The sequence below is a fragment of the Mercenaria mercenaria genome, chromosome 19, assembly GCF_021730395.1.
Source record: "Mercenaria mercenaria strain notata chromosome 19, MADL_Memer_1, whole genome shotgun sequence".
Classification (NCBI taxonomy): Eukaryota; Metazoa; Mollusca; class Bivalvia; order Venerida; family Veneridae; genus Mercenaria; species Mercenaria mercenaria.
The window spans coordinates 45,046,621-45,073,508 of record NC_069379.1 but is presented as its reverse complement, the minus strand read 5'-3'; the positions used below and the strand labels follow the sequence as shown (position 1 = coordinate 45,073,508).

General features: G+C 34.1%; 1 protein-coding gene and 1 long non-coding RNA gene across 3 annotated transcripts; one reads left to right on the top strand and one right to left on the bottom strand.

Moving 5' to 3' along the window:
- Positions 1-1,052: 1,052 nt before the first annotated feature.
- Positions 1,053-15,245, top strand: LOC128551332 (uncharacterized). Its single transcript, XR_008368765.1, has 2 exons — positions 1,053-7,771; positions 7,825-15,245. It is a non-coding gene; the product is annotated as an uncharacterized LOC128551332 (long non-coding RNA).
- A 2,525-nt stretch (positions 15,246-17,770) lies between these two features.
- LOC123542838 (uncharacterized PE-PGRS family protein PE_PGRS54-like) lies at positions 17,771-25,239 on the bottom strand. Of its 2 annotated transcripts, XM_045328855.2 has the most exons (6): positions 25,152-25,239; positions 24,208-24,381; positions 23,276-23,530; positions 21,530-21,904; positions 20,977-21,075; positions 17,771-18,411 (listed from the first exon to the last, which is right to left on the bottom strand). In XM_045328855.2, the coding sequence occupies exons 1-6, from the start codon at positions 25,201-25,203 to the stop codon at positions 18,248-18,250; spliced, it is 1,119 nt and encodes a 372-aa protein (XP_045184790.2). In that variant the 5' UTR covers positions 25,204-25,239; the 3' UTR covers positions 17,771-18,247. The 2 variants fall into 2 exon arrangements, with proteins under 2 accessions (XP_045184790.2, XP_045184791.2); XM_045328856.2 differs by lacking the exon at positions 20,977-21,075.
- Positions 25,240-26,888: the final 1,649 nt, after the last annotated feature.

The following is a 26,888-nucleotide window of genomic DNA, read 5'->3' as shown; positions in this document are numbered from 1 at the left end:
TTTAGATAGAAGTGCCATGATCTTTAATTTTAAAAAAGTATTACGTAATTGTTGAAAATTTGGTGCATATGATTTTAACTGAATCACAAATGAGCCCTGCCATGAGAAAACCAACATAGTGGTTTTGCGACCAGCATGGAACCAGACCAGCCTGCGCATCCACGCAGTCTGGTCAGGATCCATGCTGTTCGGTTTTAAAGCCTATTGGAATTGGAGAAACTGTTAGCGAACAGCATGGATCCTGACCAGACTGCTTGGATGCGCAGGCTGGTCTGGATCAATGCTGGTCGCAAAGCCACTATGTTGGTTTTCTCATGGCGCGGCTCAAATTATTTAAATCACGAATTGTTTTGAATCACAAGTTATATATTTTTGTTATATTATTGCCTTGTTTTTCTAGTTAGTGCCATGACAGAGTTATTTAAATTCTACAATTTTGTAATACTGTATAGTAATAATTTTAATGCGGATAGTCTCGATGCTACAGTGTTGCTATTTTTAGCACTTCAAAAGCTGAAAGTTTGCTTAATTTAGGAAAAAACATGAACATTTCTATATCTTGATGCTATAGTCTTGCTAATTTTAGTATTTCAGAATAAGAAAATTGACTGAATTAGCGCAAAAAAATGTAAGTGCTGTTTCTATGACTATATCAGTTAAAATTTATGTTTCAACTATAATTTGAAATTCAAATTTTCTATGAAAAGGGAATATGGTTTTAAAATATTCGATATTTGATAAAAGCCGTCAAAGCAAAGAGCCCGCCCGCTTAGCTCAGTAGGTAAGAGCGTTGGTCTACGGATCGCGGGGTCGTGAGTTCGATCCTCGGGCGGGGCGTATGTTCTCCGTGACTATTTGATAAACGACATTGTGTCTGAAATCATTAGTCCTCCACCTCTGATTCATGTGGGGAAGTTGGCAGTTACTTGCGGAGAACAGGTTTGTACTGGTACAGAATCCAGGAACACTGGTTAGGTTAACTGCCCGCCGTTACATGACTGAAATACTGTTGAAAAACGGCGTTAAACCCAAAACAAACAAACAAATCAAAGCAAAGAACAGTCTCCATAATTATGACTAATAACTGTGTCAGTAATGCGTTAAATCCAAATTCCAAGAAGAATTTTCAGTGGTTATTGTCATTTTTAGCTTGACTATTTGAAGAATAGGGGAGCTATCCTACTCGCCCCGGCGTCGGCGTGAGCGTTAGTGTGAGCGTCACACAAATGTTAAAGTTTGCGTACCACCCCAAATATTTTCAAAGTCCATTGAGATATTGCTTTGATATTTTGCATACTTGTTTACCATCATGACCCAGTCTGTAAAAAGGCGGAGTCAACTCTATCAAGCATTTTGACTGAATTATGGTCCCTTTTCGACTTAGAATATGCTTATTGTAATGTTAAAGTTTGCGTACCACCCAAAATATTTTCAAAGTCCATTGAGATATTGCTTTCATATTTTGCATACTTGTTTACCATCATGACCCCAGTCTGTAAAAAGGAGGAGGCAACTCTATCAAGCATTTTGCCTGAATTATGGCCCCTTTTCGACTTAGAATATGCTTATTGTAATGTTAAAGTTTTACTCATATCTTACATTATACTATCAAGAACTGAGAATAGTCGAGCGCGCTGTCCACTAACAGCTCTTGTTTAATTGGTATTAATTAAGTTTAAGTGAAATTGTTTGAATGTTTAGAAGAAAAATTAAGATAAATTTATGGATCAAATAATTGTACTTTTTGTACTTTGGGAAATATTAGTTTTAGCAGGACTTAATTGAACAGAGTTGTTGGACTTAGATATATTATTGTTTACAAAAACTGGTCTTCGATTTGCTTTTGATGGATCTGTTCCAACCAGCCAAAACATCTACATCTGCTGTATTAACCATACTGTAAAATCATTTAATTTCGTGGGCATGAAAATTCACAGTTTTGGTAAAAATGGCAATTTCAAGGGGATATAAATTCGTGGATTTCAACTTTTAAACATAAAATGAATGGGCATTTTATATGTTTGTTGGGATTAAATTACATGGATTGACTCGACCACGAAATCCACGAAAAATAGTTCCCCACGAATATAAATGATTGCACAGTATTTTTCAGTTGATATATTAATAAAAGTTTTCAGTCAATGACAGATCTTTCAAAACAGTTTTCTTCGTTAATCATTTTGTCTGTTGATCATTTTTGCTGATGCCACACGCCTCTAAGAGATCGATCTGCCACGTTATCTAGCAGTTTTTTGATAATTATTTTGTGATGTATATTAGGGCAGTGCTCTAAAAAGTTATATACCAGTTTACTGTTTTTGCATTTTGAAGCCATTTGGCCGTAGTGTTCTTTTAACTTTTACAAAAAGTTTTAATTTTTTGACGGTGCTTTTTTTTGTTTTTGTAAATTTTAATTCATATTTTCATTTCTTCAACCAAAAGGAGCCAGTTAGGCTTAAGACTATATTTCAACTTAGATAACTTATTTATAAACGCACAAGCGTTTAGGGTGAAACTATCCAAATGCCACATATCTGATATATGTCCTTATTAGTATTGTTCCTTCTATTAAAATAGATAATAAGTTTGTTTAAATATCAGTATTTTGTCAAATTGAAAGTTTGAGAATGTTTTTGACTTAAAAATTTATTAAAAGGAAATACCTTAGTAGTCATTGCAAGCCATTAAAAAAGACTTAATTTTTTAAGAAACCTTGAAAATGCATTTTTTACCAAATACCTGTGATTGAGATATTGCTTTTGCCTTCGACACAATTTGGTGGATGAAAGACACATTTTGGAATATCATATAACTAGGATTATGTGACTTATTTAAGGCTGTTCAGGGTGAAAATGCTCTTAGTGACATTTGGTAATGTTCATTTTAACTTTTCTGGTCAGATATATGTAATTGGGGCCTTCGTGGCCAAGTGGTTAAGGTTGCTGGCTTTGAATCACTTTCCCCAATGTGGATTCGAGCCATACTCGGGGCATTGAGTTCTTATGTGAGGAAGCCATCCAGCTACCTACCTGCTCGTGATGAAATAAGGCACGAAGGGGCACCTGGGGTCTTCATCCACCATCAAAGCAGGAAAGTCGCCATATGACCTATAATTATGTTGGTGCAACGTTAAACCCAACAAAGAAGATATACATAGTTGTATTTTTTCTGATGAAGATAGGCATTTGATTCCCATTTTATATAAAACCAATGTCGATTAACCAATGACAATGTCTCATTTGATAGGAAAACGAATGTTGCATTTAAAAAAGAAGTGAACTGAAACAGCTTTCATTGCTGTGCTTTGAATGGTACACTGTTATATTATTTCTATGTGCAATTAATTGAAACTCTACAACCCACTTGTTTTTTTTATCTCCACCTAAGATTATCCCATCTTTCAGTTTAACTACTATTTTAATGTTATTTGTCATCTGTTTGTAAGGTTAGTTTCTGCTTCCATTTCACTTTATTGTTTTGACATATCAATATTTTATCATTATTAGCATGATTAGAGTATGGTGACTTGCGTGGTTCATTTGGGGTTTAAAGCACACTGATCTCCCATTCGTAGCACAACAACAGCAAATTTTTTTTAGATATCAGAAGAATATTGCAGATTAATGTTAGAAGTGGTATGATAAAAAATGTCTCCTTTTGAATGGAACCAGTCATTATTATTAAATTTTGCTTGGGGGAGGTTGATATATCAGTATTCATCTACCATTAACACTTGTTAAATTATACACCCAAATTGTTACTTCTGATTTCTGTGTTTCAGATACTGATGTTTATTTTTATTTCCTGTTTACCCTTGTTTTCTCATAATGGACTTTTCCTGTTAATTATCATGGAACAGTTCACTTGGTAGCAGGGGTGAAATGGATAAGATATTTATGTTAAAGAAACTTTATTTTTCTACTGTCTTTGAAGCTTTAATTTTGAGAAGATACCTGTTCATATTATTTTTAGATCATATAAAATATTAAGTTTTTATACAACCCACCTTAGTAAAAGCTTTAATATGCGTAATGTTTCAGAAATGTAAAATATAAAAGTTCAATCAAACTGTGCTAGGAGAAAAATACATACGTTGTAGCAGTAATTATATGCAAACTTTTGCCTGGTTTAGAGATACATTAAGATTAAAATGCTACTGTCTATGAAATTTATGTATACTCAACATTAAGTTTTCAGACTCTATGTATAGGCACAGGTATAACTCGAGGTTGTAAAATTTAAGTGTATTTTTTTGTGGCATAAAATGTAGACCTATGGTTGAGTATTTGTGAGCAAGAAACAGACTTCTTTAAAATCATTATAAATTATGCATGCTTGTTACTTTGAAAGTAATTTAGTTTACAGTTTTTAAGGGATAACATTTAAATGAGGTAAATTTGATTTTGCGTTTTAGATAAATACATAATTTGTTTTGCATCGCATTTTTTTTCTATTTCATTTAATAGGGATAAATGTAATTTTGCATTGCATGTGCATTACGTATAAATGTAATGCATGTCACTCGCTTACATTGAAGAAAACAAAATTTATAAGGAAAATGTAATTATGTAATGCATTACATATAAATGTAATTCATTTTATGTGCTCACATTGCAGAAAACAAGTCATAGGGAAAATATAATGCTGTAGTGCATTACGTATAAATGTAATGCATATTTTGTGCTTATATTGAAGAAAACAAAATGTAAATCTATATCGTTTATTCATTTCTTGTTGTCATAGTTACCATGATGTAAATAATTTCGTGCATAGCTTATGTAGCATTTGAAAGCCAAGCCGTCCTGCAACAGCTTATCCATGTCTCATTTTATAAATCTTCTTTTTTGTAAAATTTAATGCAACTGGAACAAGACAAATTTTGTCCTATTTTTTCACAGGAGTGACTTATTTGTAACTCTTATTGATTAATGTTTTTTTTATTGTTTATGCTATATAAAGATGTGTGTTATATATGAATCAAGTGTTTTATATAAATATGGTCGTTTGAAGACAGGTTCGGTTTCAGATGGGTTTCGAGTGGGTTGTTTTGGGGGATTTTTAGGGGATATCAGATAAATATGAAGGTATATTTATATTCCAAAAAAGGTTATTAAACTTAGGCTAGAGGTTTTATTCTTGTATGATCCTTTTGAAGTTTTATTATTGTCAAAATATGTAAAAAAAAGTCTTAAAAGGAAATAAGATGGAATTTTTTTTTTTAGATATACTATAGCTTCAGGGATTTGGATAAAAATATTAGTAATAAGAGATTAGTAGTAAGAGGTTACCAAGACAACTATTTGGTGTATTCAACTGACCATGCTCTATGATAAAAACAGAATTTTAACAAAAGAGAAAAAAAAAAAAAGATTCTTAAGGCCTCAACAGATGACAGGTTCTAATTGTACAACATTAATTATCTCAGATTTTAAAATTGTACATCTTTCACATTCAGACAGTATTCCACTACCATATAAATCTGACAGAGATTTACCTAGTAAACATAATGCATCAGGTACTGAAAAGAATGTAACCATTAATAATAAAAAATGATATTCACCGTTATATGTCCCATGAATTTGATTAGGCGTGACACAAATGAGCCATGAGAAAACCAACATAGTGGCTTTGCGACCAGCATGGATCTAGACCAGCCTGTGCATCCACGCAGTCTTGTCAGGATCAATGATATTTGCTTTCAAAGCATATTGCAATTAGAGAAACCATTAATGAACAGCATGGACCAGACTGCACGGATGCTGGTCGGAAACGCACTATGTTGGTTTTCTCCTGGCGCGGCTCAAATCATTTAACTTTTTAGTGTCATCCTTTTTCCATTATGCATTAGAAGCCATTTTATATTCAGATTTGTGTTTATTTTTTTGGCAGTTGTTTCTGGAATTTCATTCACTTGCCTCTTATCAACTAATTATTTACCATTTTGTTGCTTGTCAACATGGGTGGTACGTAACGCAAAACTTACGAAATAGAACATGTCCTGATCTGTATGTCAAGACTTAAGGTTTACGAAATCAAGGAATAGCATCATACACACGATAATATTGGCTGTACATCTTAAATTTAATTGGTGTTGTAAAACAAAAACCTACTGTCTGTTGAGGGCTTTAAATAACTGTAAAACATGCCTTAAGTTTTTGGTAAATGTTTTCTTCAAAGTCTGTTTTTAGTGGATCAGATTTTGACTTTTTAAAAAATGTAGGTCTTATTTCATCTTGGAACTATTAATGGTTTTGAACTCTTTCTGCGACACTTATTTTAATTTTTTTTAACATTTTGTTCTGGTATTGGAACTGGTTTTAGGGTTTTGAACATTATTTCAATGTTTTGAACATGATTTTAACATTTTTAACACTATTTTAGTGCTTTGGATTTTTTAGATGTTGCCCAGGTTTAGAAATGGGAATCATGTTGAATACTTGTCAGCAGGTTCTTGTATTAAAAGTTCTATCTGCTTACTGCAGCCTGCCAACCAAAGCACTAAGTCTACAGGGTAATCTTCTAAACCAACTTTGAATTTTTGAGACTTACATATTTTTCTTTAGTATCTTGTATGGGCTAATACAGCTTAAATCTAATGTATAATACCGTGCAGTACTGGAAATATATTTGTCAGGATAAAAATGTTTAGTTATAACATTTTGAGTCGAGCATTTTTTTTTTTTAATCAAAACAAAATACCTTGGCAATATAGCAATAAATCGTAATTTTTATGAAAGCAAATGCCATGTCATTATAGCAAGGAATTGTAATTTTTATCAAAACAAATACCATTCAGTATAGCAAAGAATCTTAATTTTTTTATCAAAACTAATGCAATGTCAACGTCACAAGAAATTGTAATCATTTTGGTTATATTGATGGCTTGGTTTACTGTTCTTGCTGTTTTCAAAGGGAGAACAGGTTTTACTGACTGCTGAAAGGTTTAAGGTAACATTTGAACATTTCAGAATTTATTTGATTATATTTTTCTTGAAAATCTACTGCTGTGCAGTAAAAACATAGTAAGAAGTTCATTCACAGATGTTTAAAAATATGTAATTTTAATTTGTAATTGTCATTGAATGGAAGTACAATTACTATAGTTTTGTTCCAAAAAGAACACGAAACCTTTGTAACTGTTTATAGCTAAAGAACAAGATACAGTAGTTTCACAATGAGCTCTTGACATGTTGTTTTGGTTAACCTTTAGCCTGCTGGCGGCAACTGTATCTGCCTTTGCGACCAGTGCAGACCAAGATCAGCCTGCACATCCTTGCAGTCTGATCATGGTGTGCACTGTTTGCTATTCAGTCAGTAAATTTTCAAAAAAAACCCCTTTGAATAATAAATGGTATTGCCCAAATTGAATGATGGACCAGTCCATTTAAGAAATTTAGCAGGCTAATATGTAAATGTGTTGTACAAAGATACCCCCCTTGGTGTTGTGAACTTAACTGAAGGATGGGAGGTTAGGTGTTGTAAATGTACCATTTCTTAGGAATGTCATTTGCAATGCTTTGCCGACATCCTTAAAATAAGTAGCTAATATTAGACAAAAATATTGAGGCTAAGTGCAAGAAAAATGTAACTTCTATTGTATATTAAGTTAAAACAGTCTTGCATTGAACCTTGGTGTTGTGACCATATACAGTATTAGATGAAATATAAACGTGCTTCATGTCCTCTGTAAATTGTGACTAAGATTTTTAAGTCATGTGACAAGTCACATGACAGGTAGCTCAGCAGTTATTGGCCAATGTTTGACATCAAAGTCAGCAGTGATTGGCTGGTATTTGACATGTGGCAAAGTCATGTGATAGATAGCTCAGCAATGATTGGCTGATATTTGACATGTGACAAGTCATATGACAGGAAGTTTAGCAAACAGTTTGCTGGCATTTGATTAAACCAATTGGTTGTTTAATACTTTGAAGCAGCATGTGCCATTTGTTGTCAGAAATGATATTTTGATTACTTCTTTTCAGAAACAGAAAGGAAAAAAAGCTAGTTTTGAATAGTATTAAACATGTAAATATTGTTTAACAATTGGATGTAATTTATAGTTTCATAAGTTTGTGATGGAAACTGCCAGCTGTAATATAGTGAGAGACTTACAGCTAATGCATATATCAAGATAACAGTTTTTTCAAAAGTTCTTTTTGTAAAAAGGGAGAAAAACACATGCAAGTAATTGTTTGTTTGGTGAAAACGCAAGTAAGATTTTTATGCAAAACTTAATTCTCCAAGACTGTGAAAGATTGATCATAGATAGATAATTACATAGTTGCAGAGCTTTAACACATTGTACAAAGAGGAAAATGGTTGTACATTTATTTTTTATGGCCATACACTGTACTGATTGAACTATACATATAGATTTGCTGTCTTTGCTTAAAAATGGCATATTTTATGCAATTTTTGTTTAAGAAAATTTGTTTTATTTTGTCAGTAAAAAAACAATGTTCATTTGACTTGAAAGTCTGTTAATATGGAAACAATATGAAAACTTGCACAAGATCTACATTTTTCATATTTGTATCTAATTTTAGAATTATTGCACTTCCGTTTGTGGTCTGAACATAGAATTAGAAATTTAAGCATAGGTTGTCATATTTATTCATGTGTTATATACCAGAAAAGTTGGTCAGATTAATAATAGAACTTACATTTTTTCATAGTTGCAGACTTTCGGGTCAGATTATGAATGTGTCTCTTGCATATACAATATATTTTCGCTTATAAGACGCCTTATTATGAGTCATATTTCCAGTTCAAAGAGTGGGAAACATTTATAAGCGTGTACTACATGGAAATTTAAGGAATGAGAAACCCCAGATTGCATATACAATGTCTGGGTGCGTCTCATAAGCAAGTGCGTCTTGTAAGCGAAAATATACAGTATTGATAATTTTTGTTTATGTTTAGTCTTTACAATATTATATGTGTCCCGATATATATACGCAAAGATCTGACTATTTCTGAATGTGATTATTATATGAAATGCATTTTAATTTTCTGCCACATTTTTAAGATGTTAATATTTATGCTTTGTTTGCATTGACATTTTACTTACTTGGGTACATTTCTATCACGGCTCTTTTTGGTTATGAGCAGTTGGCTTAGATAAGAAATGTTTGTGTTAAATTATATGCCATGAATTTATGAAACCAACATTTTTGATAAGCTGCATTTTAACAAATGGCCAAGTTACTTAAAATATCCCAGTTTAATTACAATTTTAGAGACACAGACCATCTTAAATTTAAATAAGAGAAGCATAGAGCTTAGGTAAGAATCTCTCAGATCTTTATTATACTCTATTAATTAATAGAAATTATGTCACAGATAGCAGACTTATATTGGCCCTTTGTCGGCTCAAGCAGGAAGCATTTTTAGTCCTCATAAATTTATTTCAAATGTTAGTAAAATTTGTTCAATTTCCGACGTGTCTCATTGATGTGTTATAATTGAATTACTAAAGCAGTACTTAAATTTAATCATATAATGACACCACTCTGCGTTAAATATTTCCTTTGTTAGAGAAGAAAATATGTTCTACAAATACCTTGTTTTTACTTTATTTCATTTATTATATTGTTTTCTGTTTTTACTTATATTTTAAGCTATTTATTTCATTACTACGTATGTGCTATCATTTTTTACATTGGGCCAATTTTTTTTGACTTCTTCTATATATGTTTTACTACTTTTTATAGTGCTTTTACACCTTGCTGGTGTAAGAAAACAAGTAAATCAAATAGAAGAATTATTTTATTTGTTTTGTTATATCATGTATAGGTTTTGGTATAATGGTGCTTACATGTTTTATTTTGTTCCTAGGATAAAAACAGGTTAGTCTTTACTTTTTTTCATTGAATCTCTTCTTTGTATATAAATTCATTGTCAGTATTTGACAGATTACTGTAAAAGCAGTCATTTTTGCAAGGGTTTAATTTTCTATATATATATTCACGAGGCATTATGTCTCGTGAAAAATGAATATTCTCGTAAATTTTTACCATTAGTATAATTCAAATTCAAGCGAAAAACGATTTGAACAGTATCACAAATATTAAACCCTGCGAATATACTCAGAATTTCAAATTTGCAAAATTTTGACCCAGTGAAAATTGTGCTTTTACAGTGTATAAATTCATTGTCAGTATTTGACAGATGATAAGAATTGTTAGATTTTTTGTTATTTAAATGTTCTCTCTCCACCCTTTATGTTTAACCTTAAGCCTGCTGGCGGCAAATATTTCTGCCTTTGCGACCAGTGTAGGCCAAGGTCATGGTCTGCACTGTTTGCTATTCAGTCAGTAAGTTTTCAGCAAACACCCCTTCAAATAATAAATGGTATTGCCAATATTGAGATGGACCAGTCCATTTTAGAAATTTAGCTAGGTAAAGGTTAAACACTAATCACTGCAGATTACATTGACACTTCCATCCTTGTAATAGTATGTTGGTCACATTGTTTGTCCATTGTGCAGGTTTAAATTCTGTTGTAGATATCCTGATACCCGCTACCCGCCCATGCTTTCAAATTATACTCAGATGGGCATAAGGGGAATACCTCCTATCAATAAAAGTTGGAATTACACGCAGCAAACAATTTCGCCAAGTCCACGGGTTATGACATGTCAAAGCATTTTGATTGGCACCTATGCAGAAAGACAAAAATTATTGAAATTTGAGTAGGTTACGACAAAATCTTAGAAAAATATGGTACAAAAGAAGATATGTGATAAGCTAGTTTTGAATCCTGGGAAAGATGTTACACTGCTAGTGTGTTTTTTTTTGTACAAAGCAAGATTGTGTATGTTATTGAATGAGGAATTGAAATAAAAGTGCTTGCAGGGATGGTCACTTCTTATTCCTTCACTAGGACAAAAAGAAGTAAAAAGAACGGAAGCTAAAATAGATAAAGTGATTCTGGAACTTTATTCGTTTCATCTAAATGCCTTCAAATAGTTAGGTTTGATAGTAGATTTAAGTAACTAACAGTTTTCGTATCCGTATAACACGTTCATTAGTAATTGGAAAATATTTAACATAACTGTATTGTCTTTCAGCGCAATAACTCAATAAGTGCTTATATAATATATATGCACTTATTGAGTTATTGCGCTGACATGACGATATGCTCTTTTTACAGGGTTTGTTATTCAATTAAACTTTTTTAAGTGGTGCTTATTTTTTCTCCTTTTGTGAATAGCTTATTTGTACAAATGTTTATTCCTTAAAAGACTTTTCACCTTTTTTGATGCTAGAATTTATGTGTTCTGTTTTTAGGTAATGATACTGCTTGGCCTTAACTCTTATAATGCTGGACAAGATTGATTCTGCCTTTGCGACCAGTGTAGATCATAATTAGTCTGCACATCTGTGTAGTCTGATCAAGGTCTGCACTATTCGCTGTTCAGTCAGTATCTTTTTTGTAAGCACCCCTTTAACAGTTATAATGGTACTGTCCAGATTGAAAGATGGATAAGTCCATTATAGCAATTTGGCAGGGTAAGGGTTAGTACACACTTAATGCTTTAGAATTTACTGTGTATACTTTTCTGGAACCAAATGGCATTTGTCTGGCCTATTTTTCATATGGGAACAAATCTGAAAAAGTTTCTGTGATGTTTTTTCTCTCATTTTTCATTTTTCTTTTGGTGTGTTTATCATGTTAGAAAACTTTACTGCCTTTTGTGTATGGATTGGTAAATACTGACTGATTTTGATAAGATGGTAACTGACCAGCTTTGATAAAAGTGTAAATACTTTACATTGGATGAAACACGTGTTCAAGCATCACTGGTCTTGTACTTGAGTCCATTATGACACTCGTTAATTTCCCTAATCTACTTTTGCCATTCAGCGTTATTTGAAAGCAAATGTAGCTGAACACGTGTATGATTCTCTTACAAAAACGAGAATGCTGTAATGGCATCCAGTGAATGCGTAATTTACAAAATGCCATTACGCTTTCACTATCACAAGGTTATATAAGTTATAGGAAGTTATTTGTATCAGGCTACGTGTAGAATGCAACACACAAGGTATGCCTTCATTTGTGTTCAGGCATGATCTCTACTTCACGTTTTTGGCTTGTGCTTCTGCTTACAGTAGTGAATCGAAAAGACACTCCTTATTTTCACGTATTCTAGTTTTGCCATTCTGGACGTAAATGCAGCTGAAGTCGCATATGGTATTTCGTTAAAAAGCTGAAAATGCCCAAAGTGGCATACAGAGAAAATGAGTCCACTACTTCCAAGTAATGTCAATTTAGAAGTTTAATGTTTGTATCAGGCTGCATGTAGAACGTAACACACTAGGTATGCCCTCATTTGTAGGAAAGTGAATACGTGAAAGTCTATTCTGAGTGATTAAGGCCGCTGAAAAACGGCGTTAAACCCAAAACAAACAAACAGACTTCAAATCATTTGCTCCTCATCGATGTGGGTTCGAGCCTCACTCAAGGCGTTGAAGTCTAAACCGGACATTAATTTCAAAATAAGCCCCCTTATCACATACCATTAACGAAATACCCGAAAAAAACTTAAGCATAACAGTTAAAAGATTTTATGTCCATTTGAATAAGAAGTTACATGTAGGCCGCTACATACAACTACATTTGTTTGACATATCAAAACTGGTCAGTATTTTTGCCAAAGTCACTTGGACATTTTCTCATTAGTTTTACTTGTAAAAATCATGTACAAAGTTTGGTTTTTAACACATTTTTAGATGTGATTTTTTTTTCAACAGATAAAGATGTTCAGACTTTAATTTTATATAGAGAGTTGTGCCATATTATATTAATACAGTGTTCTCCAAAAATTTCTTGACACTTGAACTTTATTGCGAATGTCTACCCTATATATGTAAGATGTCTTTAGCCAAAATATTTAATGTTACCTTTATACCTTCTTGTCTAGTCCATGTTGTCAAGTCACGTAGACGCTAAAAGGTACATTACTTCTTCCAGTTTATCACACAGATATATGTGAACTGTTATTTTTTTGCTACAGATCATATAAAGTTTTTCAATTTTTGTACATTTTTTCCCACTGGACTATAAGGTTATTTGTTGAATAGCGTTTCACATTTATTTTCCTCAATTTTTAAATAATTACACTTTAATGATTACACTTTCTAAACTTTCTGTAAAACGTTAAGATCTCTGTACCGTATGTGTAAACATAGGACATCTCTAAACAGTGTACATATGCACATTTAAGTTCTGTTTTTGGTGCTTTGAATGTTGATTAAGAAAGCTTTTGACTTACAAATTTCCTACACATGCATCAGTATGAATTCTCAATCCTCCTTCCTCAGACTCTGTGTTTTCGTCCTATTGTAGATTGTTGTGAATTTGTTTTAATTTTTCATACAATGAATATTTTATCAGTATTACAGAAAATTTTAAGTGTTAATTAACTTTTGGACCACACTGTTTATTATACATGTATTAGTGCCATTGTAAAACGACTGCTTATATTTGGAAACCAAAGGTCATACTTGTTGTGAAATGTTAGAGATATGGTTTATTCATATTTTTTCGTAACAATATTTTTGTTTTAGTTTTTTTTTTGTAAAAAGAAATGTTGGAATATCATTGTTATCATTTAGACCATATTGTGTTCCCATGGAAACAGACAGGTGTATCTAATTAATAGCCATCCTCTTGACTGTTCTAACACTGTGTTTTCTACCCAAGCCAATATCTACATGTAAGTGTTTTAATAGGGTATTAAATGATGAAATTATATAGCTACAAGTCTTCTCCTTAAATAAAAATTACAGCGGCACCTGCAGGCTTCCTGTTCCACCAAAAGCTTGAAAGTATGCATTTGATCCAAATCTGTCATTTAGTGAGACTTAAACCCAACAAAGCAACACAGTTATGTAGATTTTTCAAAGCAACAGCTTAAAAAAAGGACAGTCAAAGAGAAGACGTTTTTTTTAACAAAGACAAGACATTTAAACATTGTATCAAGTTAAGACATTGAACCTTATTCCGCATTTAAATAATTGTATAATTTATGTACAGTGTGATAAATATTTGATGTTAAAAAGATTTTTAAAACTTTTCCCATTATAATTACAATTGGCACCAATAAACAGGTTGTATTTTCTTTATTGTCTGTCCATACCAGGTTTTAAACCGCTTCAAAATGGCACACTTCTGCTTTGATATGAAAAAAAGTCTGCTTAACTGATTAGAAAATTGCACGGTGTTTACATACAATGCATCTTATCCACCGCTCTTCAGTCATCCTGTTCCGCTACTGAAAAATCATGACAGTTTATCCAACTTATAGTATGTATAAATCAGTTTCTTAGGCACACAAAGAGATAATCAGATCTGTAATTGCTGCCATAAACAAAGTTACGTTGTCCAGACTTGTTTCAGTATAAAGATCTCTGCATACTGTTTTAATAACATAATTTTCCAGAAATCAATGTTCTCTTGCAACAATATGCAGTGACTTGAGATCGTTAAAAAGTCGTGTCATGAAGAGCCACAAAATTGGGCATTGTTTCTACCCCATGTCAATCATTATTTCTTGTATTCTGAGGAAGCATTTGTAATTAGTAGATGTTTTATATGAACAGGCTAGATCGGTATCTTTAAATCATAAAATTAATGTCACTGAAAAAGCGAAAATGTTAAAAACAAATATGCACCCAAGGACACCTTTAGTATAATTTGCATGTAATATTTTTGTTTTCTAAGTCCGTCTTTATATATATGTCAGTCCCATTGTTGAGAAAAAAAGTCGATGCAAAGAAAAAGTCCGTCCATGTTCAGAATTAAAAATGTTTGATATTTTCATTCATATGAAGAGTTAAGATAGAGGACCTTTATTGGAGATCAGCCATTTCCTTACGGTTTTGTCTTTTCATTTGTTATTTTAACATTATTTGACTCTGGCAAGCACCTGCTTTCCTTACCAGTCAGGAGATGTCGAATGCGCATGTGTCAAGAATACGTAATAAACCTGAAAATGCCGATCTGTATTACCGATTTACACTTGTTTGTTTCCATGGTAACAGTTGGTAATGTATCATAGTGATTGTTCATGTTTATAAAGCATTATATACAAAATGGAGGAGTATTTTACATATAAATGTTGTTCTATGTTTACTATAGGCAAAATGCAATAGTATATATTTGTGTGCTTTATTTTTGCTTTAAAGCAAACTCATACAGAGGTTTAGAAAGGAATAAAAGGCTTTTACTGGGATCGTACTTTGTTTTTATTAGCTCGACTATTCGAAGAATGAGTAGAGCTATCCTACTCATCACGGCGTCGGTGTCGGCATCACACCTTAGTTTGAAACTTTCAACATTTGTGTACCATCATCATGTCCAGTTTTAGGCAGGAGTACATAACTCCACAAAGGATTACGGCTGATTAGTTTACAACTCTCGTTTTCCGTACCTGTTCATATTTTGTGTAATCTGTTTCATATATGGTTATGGAACTTTTTTATTTGTTTATTAAAACAGTCTTTATATGTAGGCATGAGTATATAACTCAACTATTTCGGCTGAATTATGACCCTTTTTGGATTTGGAAATTGGTTCTGTTTTCGTACATGCCAACGTTTCTCAAAACTATTTGACATGTGGCTTTAAAACTTTGAACCCTTGTTTATCGTCAAGATCTCCACTTTTGTGCAAGAGTACATATTAACTCGTTAACTATTTTGGCTGAATTCTGGTCAAATCCGTTAAATATATGACAATAACGTAATATTTGCTGTTAAAGTACGTACGAAAAGCATTAAACAGTTGTTGGCTAGATGCAAATATTTAAAACCTGGGTTTCCACGTTTCTTGTCTCTTTTCAAACTGTTAGGACCCACTAGTGAGCGGGAGACGGCTAGACAATGGCCAGGTAAAACACGTGACTTACCATTAAACCTTTCCATGGGGGGTTCGTTTTGAGGAGGCTGCGCTTTTGGTGCGTGGCATTCCCTGTTTGATATTTTTCTTTGTTTTTTTGGTACATACATGCGTTACAGTCTTTGTAGTAGTGTTCAGTATTTGTGAAATGACCTCTAAATAATTTGTATATTGATATAAAACAAAGGGACTATCATTACGTAATTGGTTTTTTGCCTTTACTACTTTACAAATTTTCACCGTTCACTTCTTGTATTGAGAAATATTATGAAAGAATTACTGGCATACAAAAAAAGCTTGTTAGTAAAGGACTTCGGACACTATCATATGCTTCTAGCCTACATTTTGAAGGCAAAATTCCCATTAAGTATTTAAACAATATCCAAATCGTTTCGAGTCAATGATAAACCAATGTGTTAGTTAACTTATTACAGCAGAAACTGGTTTGTATCTGTTCCTATCAAGATGCTTTTCTTATTTTATCTAGGACAGGGTATATTTTCTTGGAAAAATAAAATGTTTAATTTCCATAAAAATGTAATGCCATCACTTTACGGAAGTTTTAAATATATGAATTCCAGTCGAATAAAGTGACAAAATCATTTTATTTAAGGAAAAAATAACATTTTAAGATTAAAATCCTATAAATAAATAAAAAATAGAATGCTATTTTTTGCAAACAACCTGTACTTGATTTATCTATATCCTGTTCGTAATGTAAAGTTATTGATGCATTACATGTGTGAATAGGTATACATGTATAAGTGACCGGTCAGTTTTATTACAGTGGTTCAGGTAGTTATTTAGTACATGTACATTTCTGTATAGTTCTGTTATAAGTGATGGCAGATAGTTGTGTGCTGCATAACATTAATACTAAGAAAAGGCAGTCATCTTATCAAGGCCGTAGGGTTGGTTCTTGTTTGGGATAAGTACCAGTGGCACAGATAACATTTGAGCCGCGCCATGAGAAAATCAACAGGTGGCATAATATATAAATACGACTAGACACGAAAACAAACTAAAAGGTCCAGCCAAGTTTCAAGTGGATTTTTTATGCAGCGACCTGGATACATTTTTTTTTACATGTTTAAGCCAAATAAGCCGTGCCATGAGAAAACCAACATAGTGCAATTGCGACCAGCATGGATCCAGACCAGCCTGCGCATCTGCGCAGACTAGTCAGGATCCATGTTGTTCGCTAACGGTTGGTCCAATTCCAATAGGCTTTGAAAGCAAACAGCATGGATCCTGACCAGACTACGCAGGCTAGTCTGGAACCATGCTGGTCGCAAAGCCACTATGTTGGTTTTCTCATGGCACGGCTCATTCAGCTTAAACATGTAATAAAAATGCATCCAGGTGGCTGCGTAAAAATCCACCTGAAACTAGACTGAGACTGGATCTTTTAGTTCGTTTTCGCGTCTAGCCGTATTTATATATGCCATCTGCATAGAAAGCGATTTGACACATCACTTTCGTGGCATCACACGGAATGTGAAACCGTCACTGATATGACCTGCCATGAAGCTACTGTTCTTGACCTATGCATCACAGGCATATCAATCAGAAATGAAAAATATATAAGAAATACAAAACATAATAAAAACAAAATGGAAAACAAATTACATCCTCATCACTAGTGACGTGCGCGTCGTGAGTGGGGGTGGGGGTGGGGGGCATGCAGAAAATTACCTGGTGTGTTGCAAGTATGTTAAAGCACATATTTGTCAATCTACTGCAACAAACAACCAGGATAAGCCAATGAAAATTTTACCCAACGAATAATAATGAATTCACAGTATTTGCTTCTTTCACTACTTTACATGTATAAAATGCTTATGTGTACCCTTTCAAACATTTGTATAGTATTTGAGTTACAAACAGATGTAAAAATATGTGACTATCAATTTATTAAAAAATGAATATAAAAAGTATTGGTTACTTTACATTTGGGAACACCCTGTAGTTATATTTTTTGTTTAAAAGTACTGTTCCACCCCTTGCATCAACACAATAGTCACAGAAAATGTGTATAATTAATATCTACATATGCTGGCCAAATATGGTTTTGATGCACGGCTGGGAACAATGTTGTATAAGACAAAACACTTCTTATATCTATATAACAGGGTACGTAATTCTATTTAGAACAAAAATCACTGTTCTATAAAACAAATATTGAAAATTTGACTTTAAGAAATAATCGCAATTATGTATTTTGATGGCATATGTAATTAAATACTTATTTCTTAGTAGTTTATTTTTCACTCTTGGAGTAGGCAAATTCATATAGAAAGTGTCCGAAGTCCTTGTGTTATTTTTAATTCAGTTAATTCACACATGTGCAGGGCAAAGGCACTGTGGACATCCGCTTGAGTCAAGAACTATTCCTTTGTCACATGGAGGTACACAGCGTTTTGGCGCGCATGTTCTAGTAGATACTGGAAGTGTAGTTGTGGATAATGGAACATTCGTCGCTTGCGAAATTTGTGACAGAACTGAAAAAGAATTAAGAAACTCTTGTTATCAACTTTGATTATAAAAATTATGTAGCCGTACCGTGGCCTATTCCTGCTGAGCCGCCGGAGCACTTACTTGATGAATGGACTATACTGTAATCCAAATTACTTTATGTATGGCCGAATGGTTATTATTATTGTTATTATTATTATTATTATACCACATTTATATAGCACTCTTTTTTTCATGCACGTGTACACTTTCAAAAGTGCTTCACAGAAAAATTGCAAAAATACTAACAAATACGCATACAAAAATAATGTATTCCACATTAACAAAATTCATAAATGTAAAACGTATAGATTAAACAAGACAAACATACATACATATTTAAAAGTATTTAGATTACCCTAGGATAAAATACTGTTCTACGCAGTTTGATGAAGAAGAAGAAAAAAGCATCAATGTATCGGTACAAAATATTGTACAAAGAAATGGTCTTTTAGCAGGCTTTTGAAAGCAGCTAGCGTGTCAGCTTCCCTGATCTTGACGGGAAGGGAGTTCCAAAGCTTTGGAGCAGTGCACGAAAAGCTGCGATTGCCATACATCATGGTTTTAGTTTTTGGCATAACCAGTGACAGTGTGTCTTGTGATCTTAGGTTTCTGACCGGTTTATACGCTTCTATCATATCCCTAATATAGACAGGGGACTGATTGTGTAAAGACTTAAATGTGTGTGTCAGAACCTTGTACTGCACCGTGTATTTTACTGGCAACCAATGGAGCTCCTTCAGAACCGGTGTTATATGATTGCCACGGGGCGTCTTGGTGATGACGCGAGCTGCCGTGTTCTGGACATGTTGCAATTTGTTAAGTGTGCTGTTTTGAATACCACTTAACAAGGCATTACAGTAGTCTAAGGTTGCTGACTTCAAATCACTTGCCCCTCATCGACGTGGGTTCGAGCCTCACTCGGGGGGTTGAATTCCTGATGTGAGGAAGCTCTCCAGCTGGCTGACGGAAGGTCGGGGTACTACCCAGGTGCCCGCTCGTGATGAAATAATGTACGGAGGGGCACTTGTGGTCTTCGTCAACCATTAAAGCTGGAAAGTTGCCTTATAACCTAAAATTGAGTCGGTGCGACGGTAAACCCAATAAAGTAAATAAAATCAATAATCTATATACATTCATCCAAATTATTTTATGAAGTTTAGTAATCGATTTTAATGTGCCCATTACTTTAACTTTCAGTTGCCAAAATCTGCTTACGCGAACATTATATGATTTGGAAATTATCTCAAAGAAAGTCGGTTTGTTTAGCTCAACTTTTCGAAAAAAAAAGATGTAGGGCTATTGCACTCGCCCCAGCGTTCTTTACTACGCCAGGAGAAACACCTGCATAACTCTGATTTGAATTTTGATAGAGTTATGCTTTTTTTAACTTAATTCTTTTTTGGTAAAAGTTTGATAGTAACGTCCAATATCTCTGTTACTATCAAAGCTATTGATTTGAAACTTGAAATAGGTATTTACTATCAAAGGCTACACCGTAAGAATTAATACCTATAACTCTGATTAGTATGTTGACAGATTTATGCCGCTTTTACTGGCAAAGCTCTAGTTCAGAGTCAAACAATGAGAAAAGTCGAGCATGCTGTCGTACGGACAGCTCTTGTTTTGTTTTTTATAGTGTGAATGCGAATGATTGAATGATTTCTAAAATACCTTTGGATGGCCCAAGTGCCATGCTAATTGTTAAATGCTAAGTACTTGATGTCAAGAGCTAAAGGTTTTATATCAACTATTTTGACTGCCAAATGTTAAATGTTAAACGCTAATTGTTGATTGCATAATGTGTAACAATACATTTCAAAATTCTTTTGGTTAATGCTTTTTGAAGATAAAGAGCTGATTACGATATATCATAAGTGAATATAGTCATTGGCACTCGTAGCAGATACTTTTCTCTTGAAAAAAAATCTAAACGCTTTAATGTAATCAGGTACGGTCCACACATTTGCGTGACCGGTAGAACACGCAGATGCTTCAAATCGGAAAGAACAATATACGTTTTCACATGACTCAAAGTTACATCTCCTGAACTCAAACAGTAAGAAAATCTGTCAATAATAGCTGTATTTATCATATGGCAATTTTACGCTTATCATTCGGCATCTAGCACGTGTACGTTAATTAACAATTAGCATTTAGCATTTGACATTAAATACACTTTATATTTGGCCTGAAGCATTTTGCAATTAGCATGGCACACCGGTTTCCGTAAAAGAAACATTTGGCATTACCTAATTATGACCTACCTCCAATATCAGTGAGAAGAGGAAGACAATGACATGATACATCAAGCCAAACTTCTAGATATACAAGCAAATAACGCAAATAACTCACACGATTTAAACCTTTTAATCTGGTTTCATGTTCCATTAGGGTTTCCACTCAATATGGCTGCCTACTATTTCAAAGTCTGAGGTACAAGACTTTAGACTACTAGCCATTCGACCACAAGTCAGCAGATTAAAGTACAACATAAGGGACAAGTATGGTAAAAGGGGCTGTCGTAATTCAACTGAAGTTAAGTTACTTACTTGTGCATATAAGACATCCGCTTCGGTCTATAGCTGTATATACTTGAGGGCAGTTTGATGGGAAATGCGGGCAAGCAGGATTCGTTACTGCAAAAATTCCTTCAAAAAACGACTCGATGTTTTTATAAAAATCATATGAGAATATATATTTGTATTTTGTTTGGTAATACATCACACCGCCCCAATGCTGGTCGTATGGCGATAGTAGCTGTAGACCCCAGGTGTAAACTTTCATAAAGGGCGGACACCTGGATAGAACCACCGACCTTCCGTACGACAGCTTGATGCCTTCCTTACATGAAGAATTCGAAGTCTAGAGCGAGACTCAAACCTACATCGTAGGCCCACAAGAATGTATAATGTAAGTCTGAAATATGTTTACTAATAGAAGTCGGCATACATTGTACATCCAACCGAATATATTTGTCGGGTACATGCAATTTTGTATTATCACGTCTCGAAATAGGAAGTGAAATTAAAAGCTAAATAAATAGCATTTAAAAAGTAACCGTTTCAAATATTTTATGTTGATAAAAGTTGGCAAAAACATTACCTGAAGCTGTAATGGCAGCCCCGGTTGTCCCTTGTTTTGCTTGAGTGCCTTGGTTTCCGCCCGTGCCAGCCAAGCCAGATGGTTGTTGCATCAAACTGCCCCCTAAACCTGTACCTGATTGGCCAGCGGTGCCAGTCAATGTCCCAAAATTTTGTCCTACTTGTAAGTTCCCTGATTGGCCATACCCGCCAGCTAGCTTTCCAGGATTTTGTGATAAACCTCCTGACTGGTTGGTTACAACATTCGGCGTTCCTTGATTCTGCAAAAGATTTCCTGATTGACTCCCACTGCTAGGCGTTCCTTGACCTTGAGACAAGCCATTTGATTGAACGCCTTGTCCTCCGAATGAAGACGCTCCTCCTCCTGAAGCCGGATCTGTAACAAGAAAGAAAAAAATACTATTTTCAATTCCACTGCCTGTTTGTTAATAGGTTGTTAAAACTGTTTAGTTGAAATGCAATTTAACAAGTCTCCTGCTTTTTAATAAAGTATTGTTTCGGCACTTTCTAGGCTGAAACGTTTGACTTGTATTATAATGTTTTGTATAATCAGAGCTACTTCCGTTTAGTAAAACTTATTCTAGCACAGATATTTTTTTTTTCATTTTTATATCTTCAATTAGGACATGAAATTGAATAAAAAGCATTATGTTTATTAATGTCTGAAAGCTATTTAGACCTGAATGATATCTGATATGAAAGTTTTAATTGCAACATATTGCATTACACTGTTGAATGTAATTTATGAGGGGTGTTCGGAAAGTTTCTGGACGAATGACGTAACATTCTTATTTTTAAATATTTTTACACAATGTCTTTAAACATACATAGCTTCATTTACATTTTACCCATTTTCAGAAGCAAGTTCGCAAACTTTCAAATTACACGCTAATTATTAATATCATAGCAACGCTATGTAAACGTGAGCGGGGCAACTAAATGTATAAATAATTGCAGAAACTCTATGTCGTAATGTCGGACACCATAGACATGTCAAATTTTCTCAAAGTATTCCCCAGAGTAGTTCACACACTTCTCGTGTCTGTGAACCCAAGATCTGAAGCAGCTGTTGAAGTTTTCTGTTGGTATTCTCCTGATAAACTCCCGAATAACCTTTGGCAGGTCTTCGACGTCATAGAAACGTGAGTCTCTCAATTCGGTTTTGATGGTGGAGCGTGTCGGCCAATTCTATCTTTACCATGACAACGCATCACCTTATACATGGACTAGATATTAAAACTATACCACATCTCCAATACACTCAGGACCTAGCACCATGTGACTTTTGGCTTTTTGCCAACATTAAGTGTGACCGCCCGCTCAATATGGAGGACGTTGGTCTACGGATGGCGGGGTTTGATCCACGGGCGGGGCGTATGTTCTCCGTGACGATCTGATAAAAGACATGGTGTCTAAAATCATTCAACCTCCACTTCTGATAATTCATCAGGTGAAATTGGCAGTTACTTGCGGAGAACATTTTTTGTACTGGTACAGAATCCAGGAATACTGGCTAGGTTAACTGACAACAACAAAAATACAGTTATTATAAAACGGCGTAAAACCAAAAAAAAAAAAAAAAAAAAAAAAAACCAAAAAAAAAAAAAAAAAACAAAAAAAACAAAAACACCCTCAGGTGGTAAACGAGGTGTAAATGAATGATTTGATCCATTCGGCTACAGATCACATCCATCCTTTGAGCATAAATGAGTAAAAGAAAAGGTCAAATTTCTTCAAAACAACTTACGACAGCCCGAGATACAGAAAGGACACCCATCTTTTGGATCGACGTCCATACATTGCGAGTCACATGATTCTATCACGTGTGCATCGCAGCGCCACTGATTGGTCCCCGAAAAGGAGGCCGATCCAGTTCCGCCCAAACTTGAGAATTGGGAACCACTTGCACTTGAACCGGAAACGATCGGGCTACTTCCGACAGATGCACCACCGAGACTTCCCGTTTGTAACTGAACTTGATTTTGTCCCATTGCTGGAAAATCTGGAGACAGAAATGATCACACTGTACTGCTTCAAACACTATTGTAAAAGTTCATTTAATGCTGAATACATACACCAATAACCGTATATTACTGAAGAACTGAAGACTTAAGAGAACTTTCATTACAAATAAATACAACATACCTAACTGAAGTAACTGAACAAAGCAACAGAATAACGAATTTAGACATCAGGGGTTTGTCGTGTTTTGTCGGCTGCTGATTCCCGGCCTGTGTACGAGTCTGCTATTGAATTTCCACCAAAACAAAGACATGTGTATAATCATAAATAGGACATAAAAGACATGGGAAATTTTCGGGGTAGATTTCGTATGCATGTGTTATTCTAAAAATTAAATGTAAATGTTTCAACAAATTAAATATTTTCGGAAAGTCATTCTGGAAATACCGAAGAGGACCCCTTTACATAGAAAGATTCAAAATGGCACCTTTCAACGGACAGAACTGAAACGCATACTTCTATGGCAATGAACGTCTCGAATCCACACGACCGGACTTTCCCGTCGACTAACGAGCGCTTAATTTTATTTATTTTATATTTTATCAGTAAAAGATAATATACTTCTGGTCAATTCGGATGAGGACTAGTAGAAGGAATATTTCGGTTGCTAAAATAGTTGCGTATTACATTTTAAGGTGAAACAAATATGTAAATTACTTGGAACGTTGTATGACGCCTGTCCATTTTTCCCACTTCCGATTGCGTGAGCCGTGCCGCTGGCTTCATTTACAAGTGACGTTAAATCATGTATTTGGTGATTTTGGTATCCCAGTGCCGTGGAAAGGTCTGCTGGGTTGTAGGCAAGAAATCTTTTCTTTGTTTTAAAACAATCTGGAAATGTTGTGGAAAGAACTACATGTACATTATTAATTTGATTTGATTCTTGGTGCTTGTGACTGAAAATACCTCATGATAAACATGCGAAAATGTAATTAACGTAATAACTATTACACTACTAGTGAAAATATGTATAATTTCATGTGAATTGTTGCGAAATGAAGGATAAAATTGAGCTGATATAAATACAGAGCATTTTGTCCGAAACTAACATTCTAAGTGATGGTCTGCTCTCATAATTCGTTGTACTAGCCCCGATCGATCAGTCTCCTTTTACGTGGCTAAAAGAACAACAGAGTGAACAAAAGGGAAGCCGCATAAATACCCATTTATAAGAACATTCATCTGTCCATCTGTCTGTCCATCCGTCCGTAAGTCAGTCATATTTATTAACTTCAGGATGGGTTACTTGGGAGGGCGATATTCTTTATTTCTATTTTTAAAGAGAACAAATACAATAACGCCATATAGACATCAACGTAAGAACATTGTTGCTACGCAACATTACAGTAAATTTGCCGTGCCACTATTTCCTTATCATGTTAGTTTCATTCTAATCTCTAATAATTTAGAAATGTTGTCTAGTCATATATAGTCGCAGTTCTAACTGTATTTCATTGTCAATGAGAAAATTGCTCACGATTTCTTCTACTTGTTCATGTATGATACTAATTACTCTATTCTACGAGAACGTGAAATGAATACAAAGACCATAGAATATTACATCAGAAAAGAAAAACGCAAGAAATTAAAAACTTTATTACCTGAAGCCGAGAACAATACTATTGTTATAGTAAAGAAGTGAATAACAGCCATGTTTTTAAGTTATCTGAAATTTATCGTATTCCTTGCTAAAGAGAACGTAGATAAGAAATGAAGGTTTACTGTCTGGCGAGGTCAAATCTGTACCCTTATGTAATAAAATTTGATATTCCTAGCTACAGAATACAGTTTTGGCCACAGCGTGTCCACTCGTGTCTGTTAATGTCCATATATCGATGTTTTATCGACATTCAAACATTATGATTCATTAGTACAAATACACAAATCAATGCACGAATTTATGGCATAGACGCTCGATGCGGAATATCGTATCGTACTGTTGTACTACCGCTATTCGTAAAATCTTGGGGTTTTACATATATTTGTGTTACCATGGTAAGTCATGTGACCTGTGTATTCACATTGAAGCATTTCGTAAGACCCGTATTTATAGCCGACGCATGGTGGAAAAATGTTTGATTCAATATACATGTATCATGCTTTACATTTTTTATTTCTATTTGTTAAGGGCTTCGTGAATTTACAATGCTGCGTCGCAAAGAATTATAGATAATATCGGAGGCTAGACTTTTAACAGGAAACAAATAACTTTCTATGACCTGTAAATTCCTCTTATTTCAATGGTCGGAAACTGGTCACATGAAGGTGCATAGAAAGTGATATACAACGCAAAAATTATTTTTGGTTGCGGGTTATCCCGCTACCAAAGTTAAAGTGTATTTCTGACAATCATAGCATTTTTATTTGATTCCAAATCACACCCAACGGATGTTCATGTGCTACACAAAATAGTCGCATTCATGAACAATGCGGATGAATTATCAATGAGCAAGCAGTTCTTATTCAAGCTGTATCCACTCCCACTGACCATTTAGATTATATAAGATCTATCAATGATAAGGTATTCCAGCCCATGGCTACATCACAAGCTGTGTCAGGCTGAGTTCATTTTATATATGAGGCACATTAAATTTGTATTTGTTTCTCATTCATGTATATTCATCGACTGTCATTTAAACAGAAAATAAATCTACCAAAACCCGCAACCATCAGACATTTTAAGGCTTTGATTATAAGATACTGACTACATTCCTCCGTTTTCAGTGTAGGTCTTGTCATCAAAGAAAATACTTTTTAATGTTATCGGTTAATATCCACCTTGATGGACCGGTTCCTAAACTTAGTTGTTACATACGTATTTAATAACTCCGTTAAGTTACAATTGAACCTGTTTTTTTTCATATTGACGTTCTGATTTCAAATCAGGTGACGCCATTGTGACGTAAGTTTCATGCATGTCGTCGCGTTCGACGATAGTTACAATTTCACACAGTCTTAATAAAAAATTGTAACATTTATGTAATAAATTAAGGGGTAGATGCGTATGTAATGAAAAGATTATTTGATCTGAATTAAAGATATGCACTTTTTCTTTTGCGGAATAATATTATGCTCCTATAGTCGCCTGTAGAACTGCATATTTCTCGTTACAAAGTCACTCGTCATCATACAATTACTATTTAATATACTACAGCATTACATCTTTAATTGATAAATGTAAATCGGGGATAAATCATACTATAATCTTATGAAAGTCTTACCACTTTCTTAGATTTAAAAAGATTACAGGGACATTTGTTTTGATCCAAGGTGCTGAAATATCCAAAGACATATACACCCTTCCTACTACGTATATACGCCCGTGAACATTTCTTTGA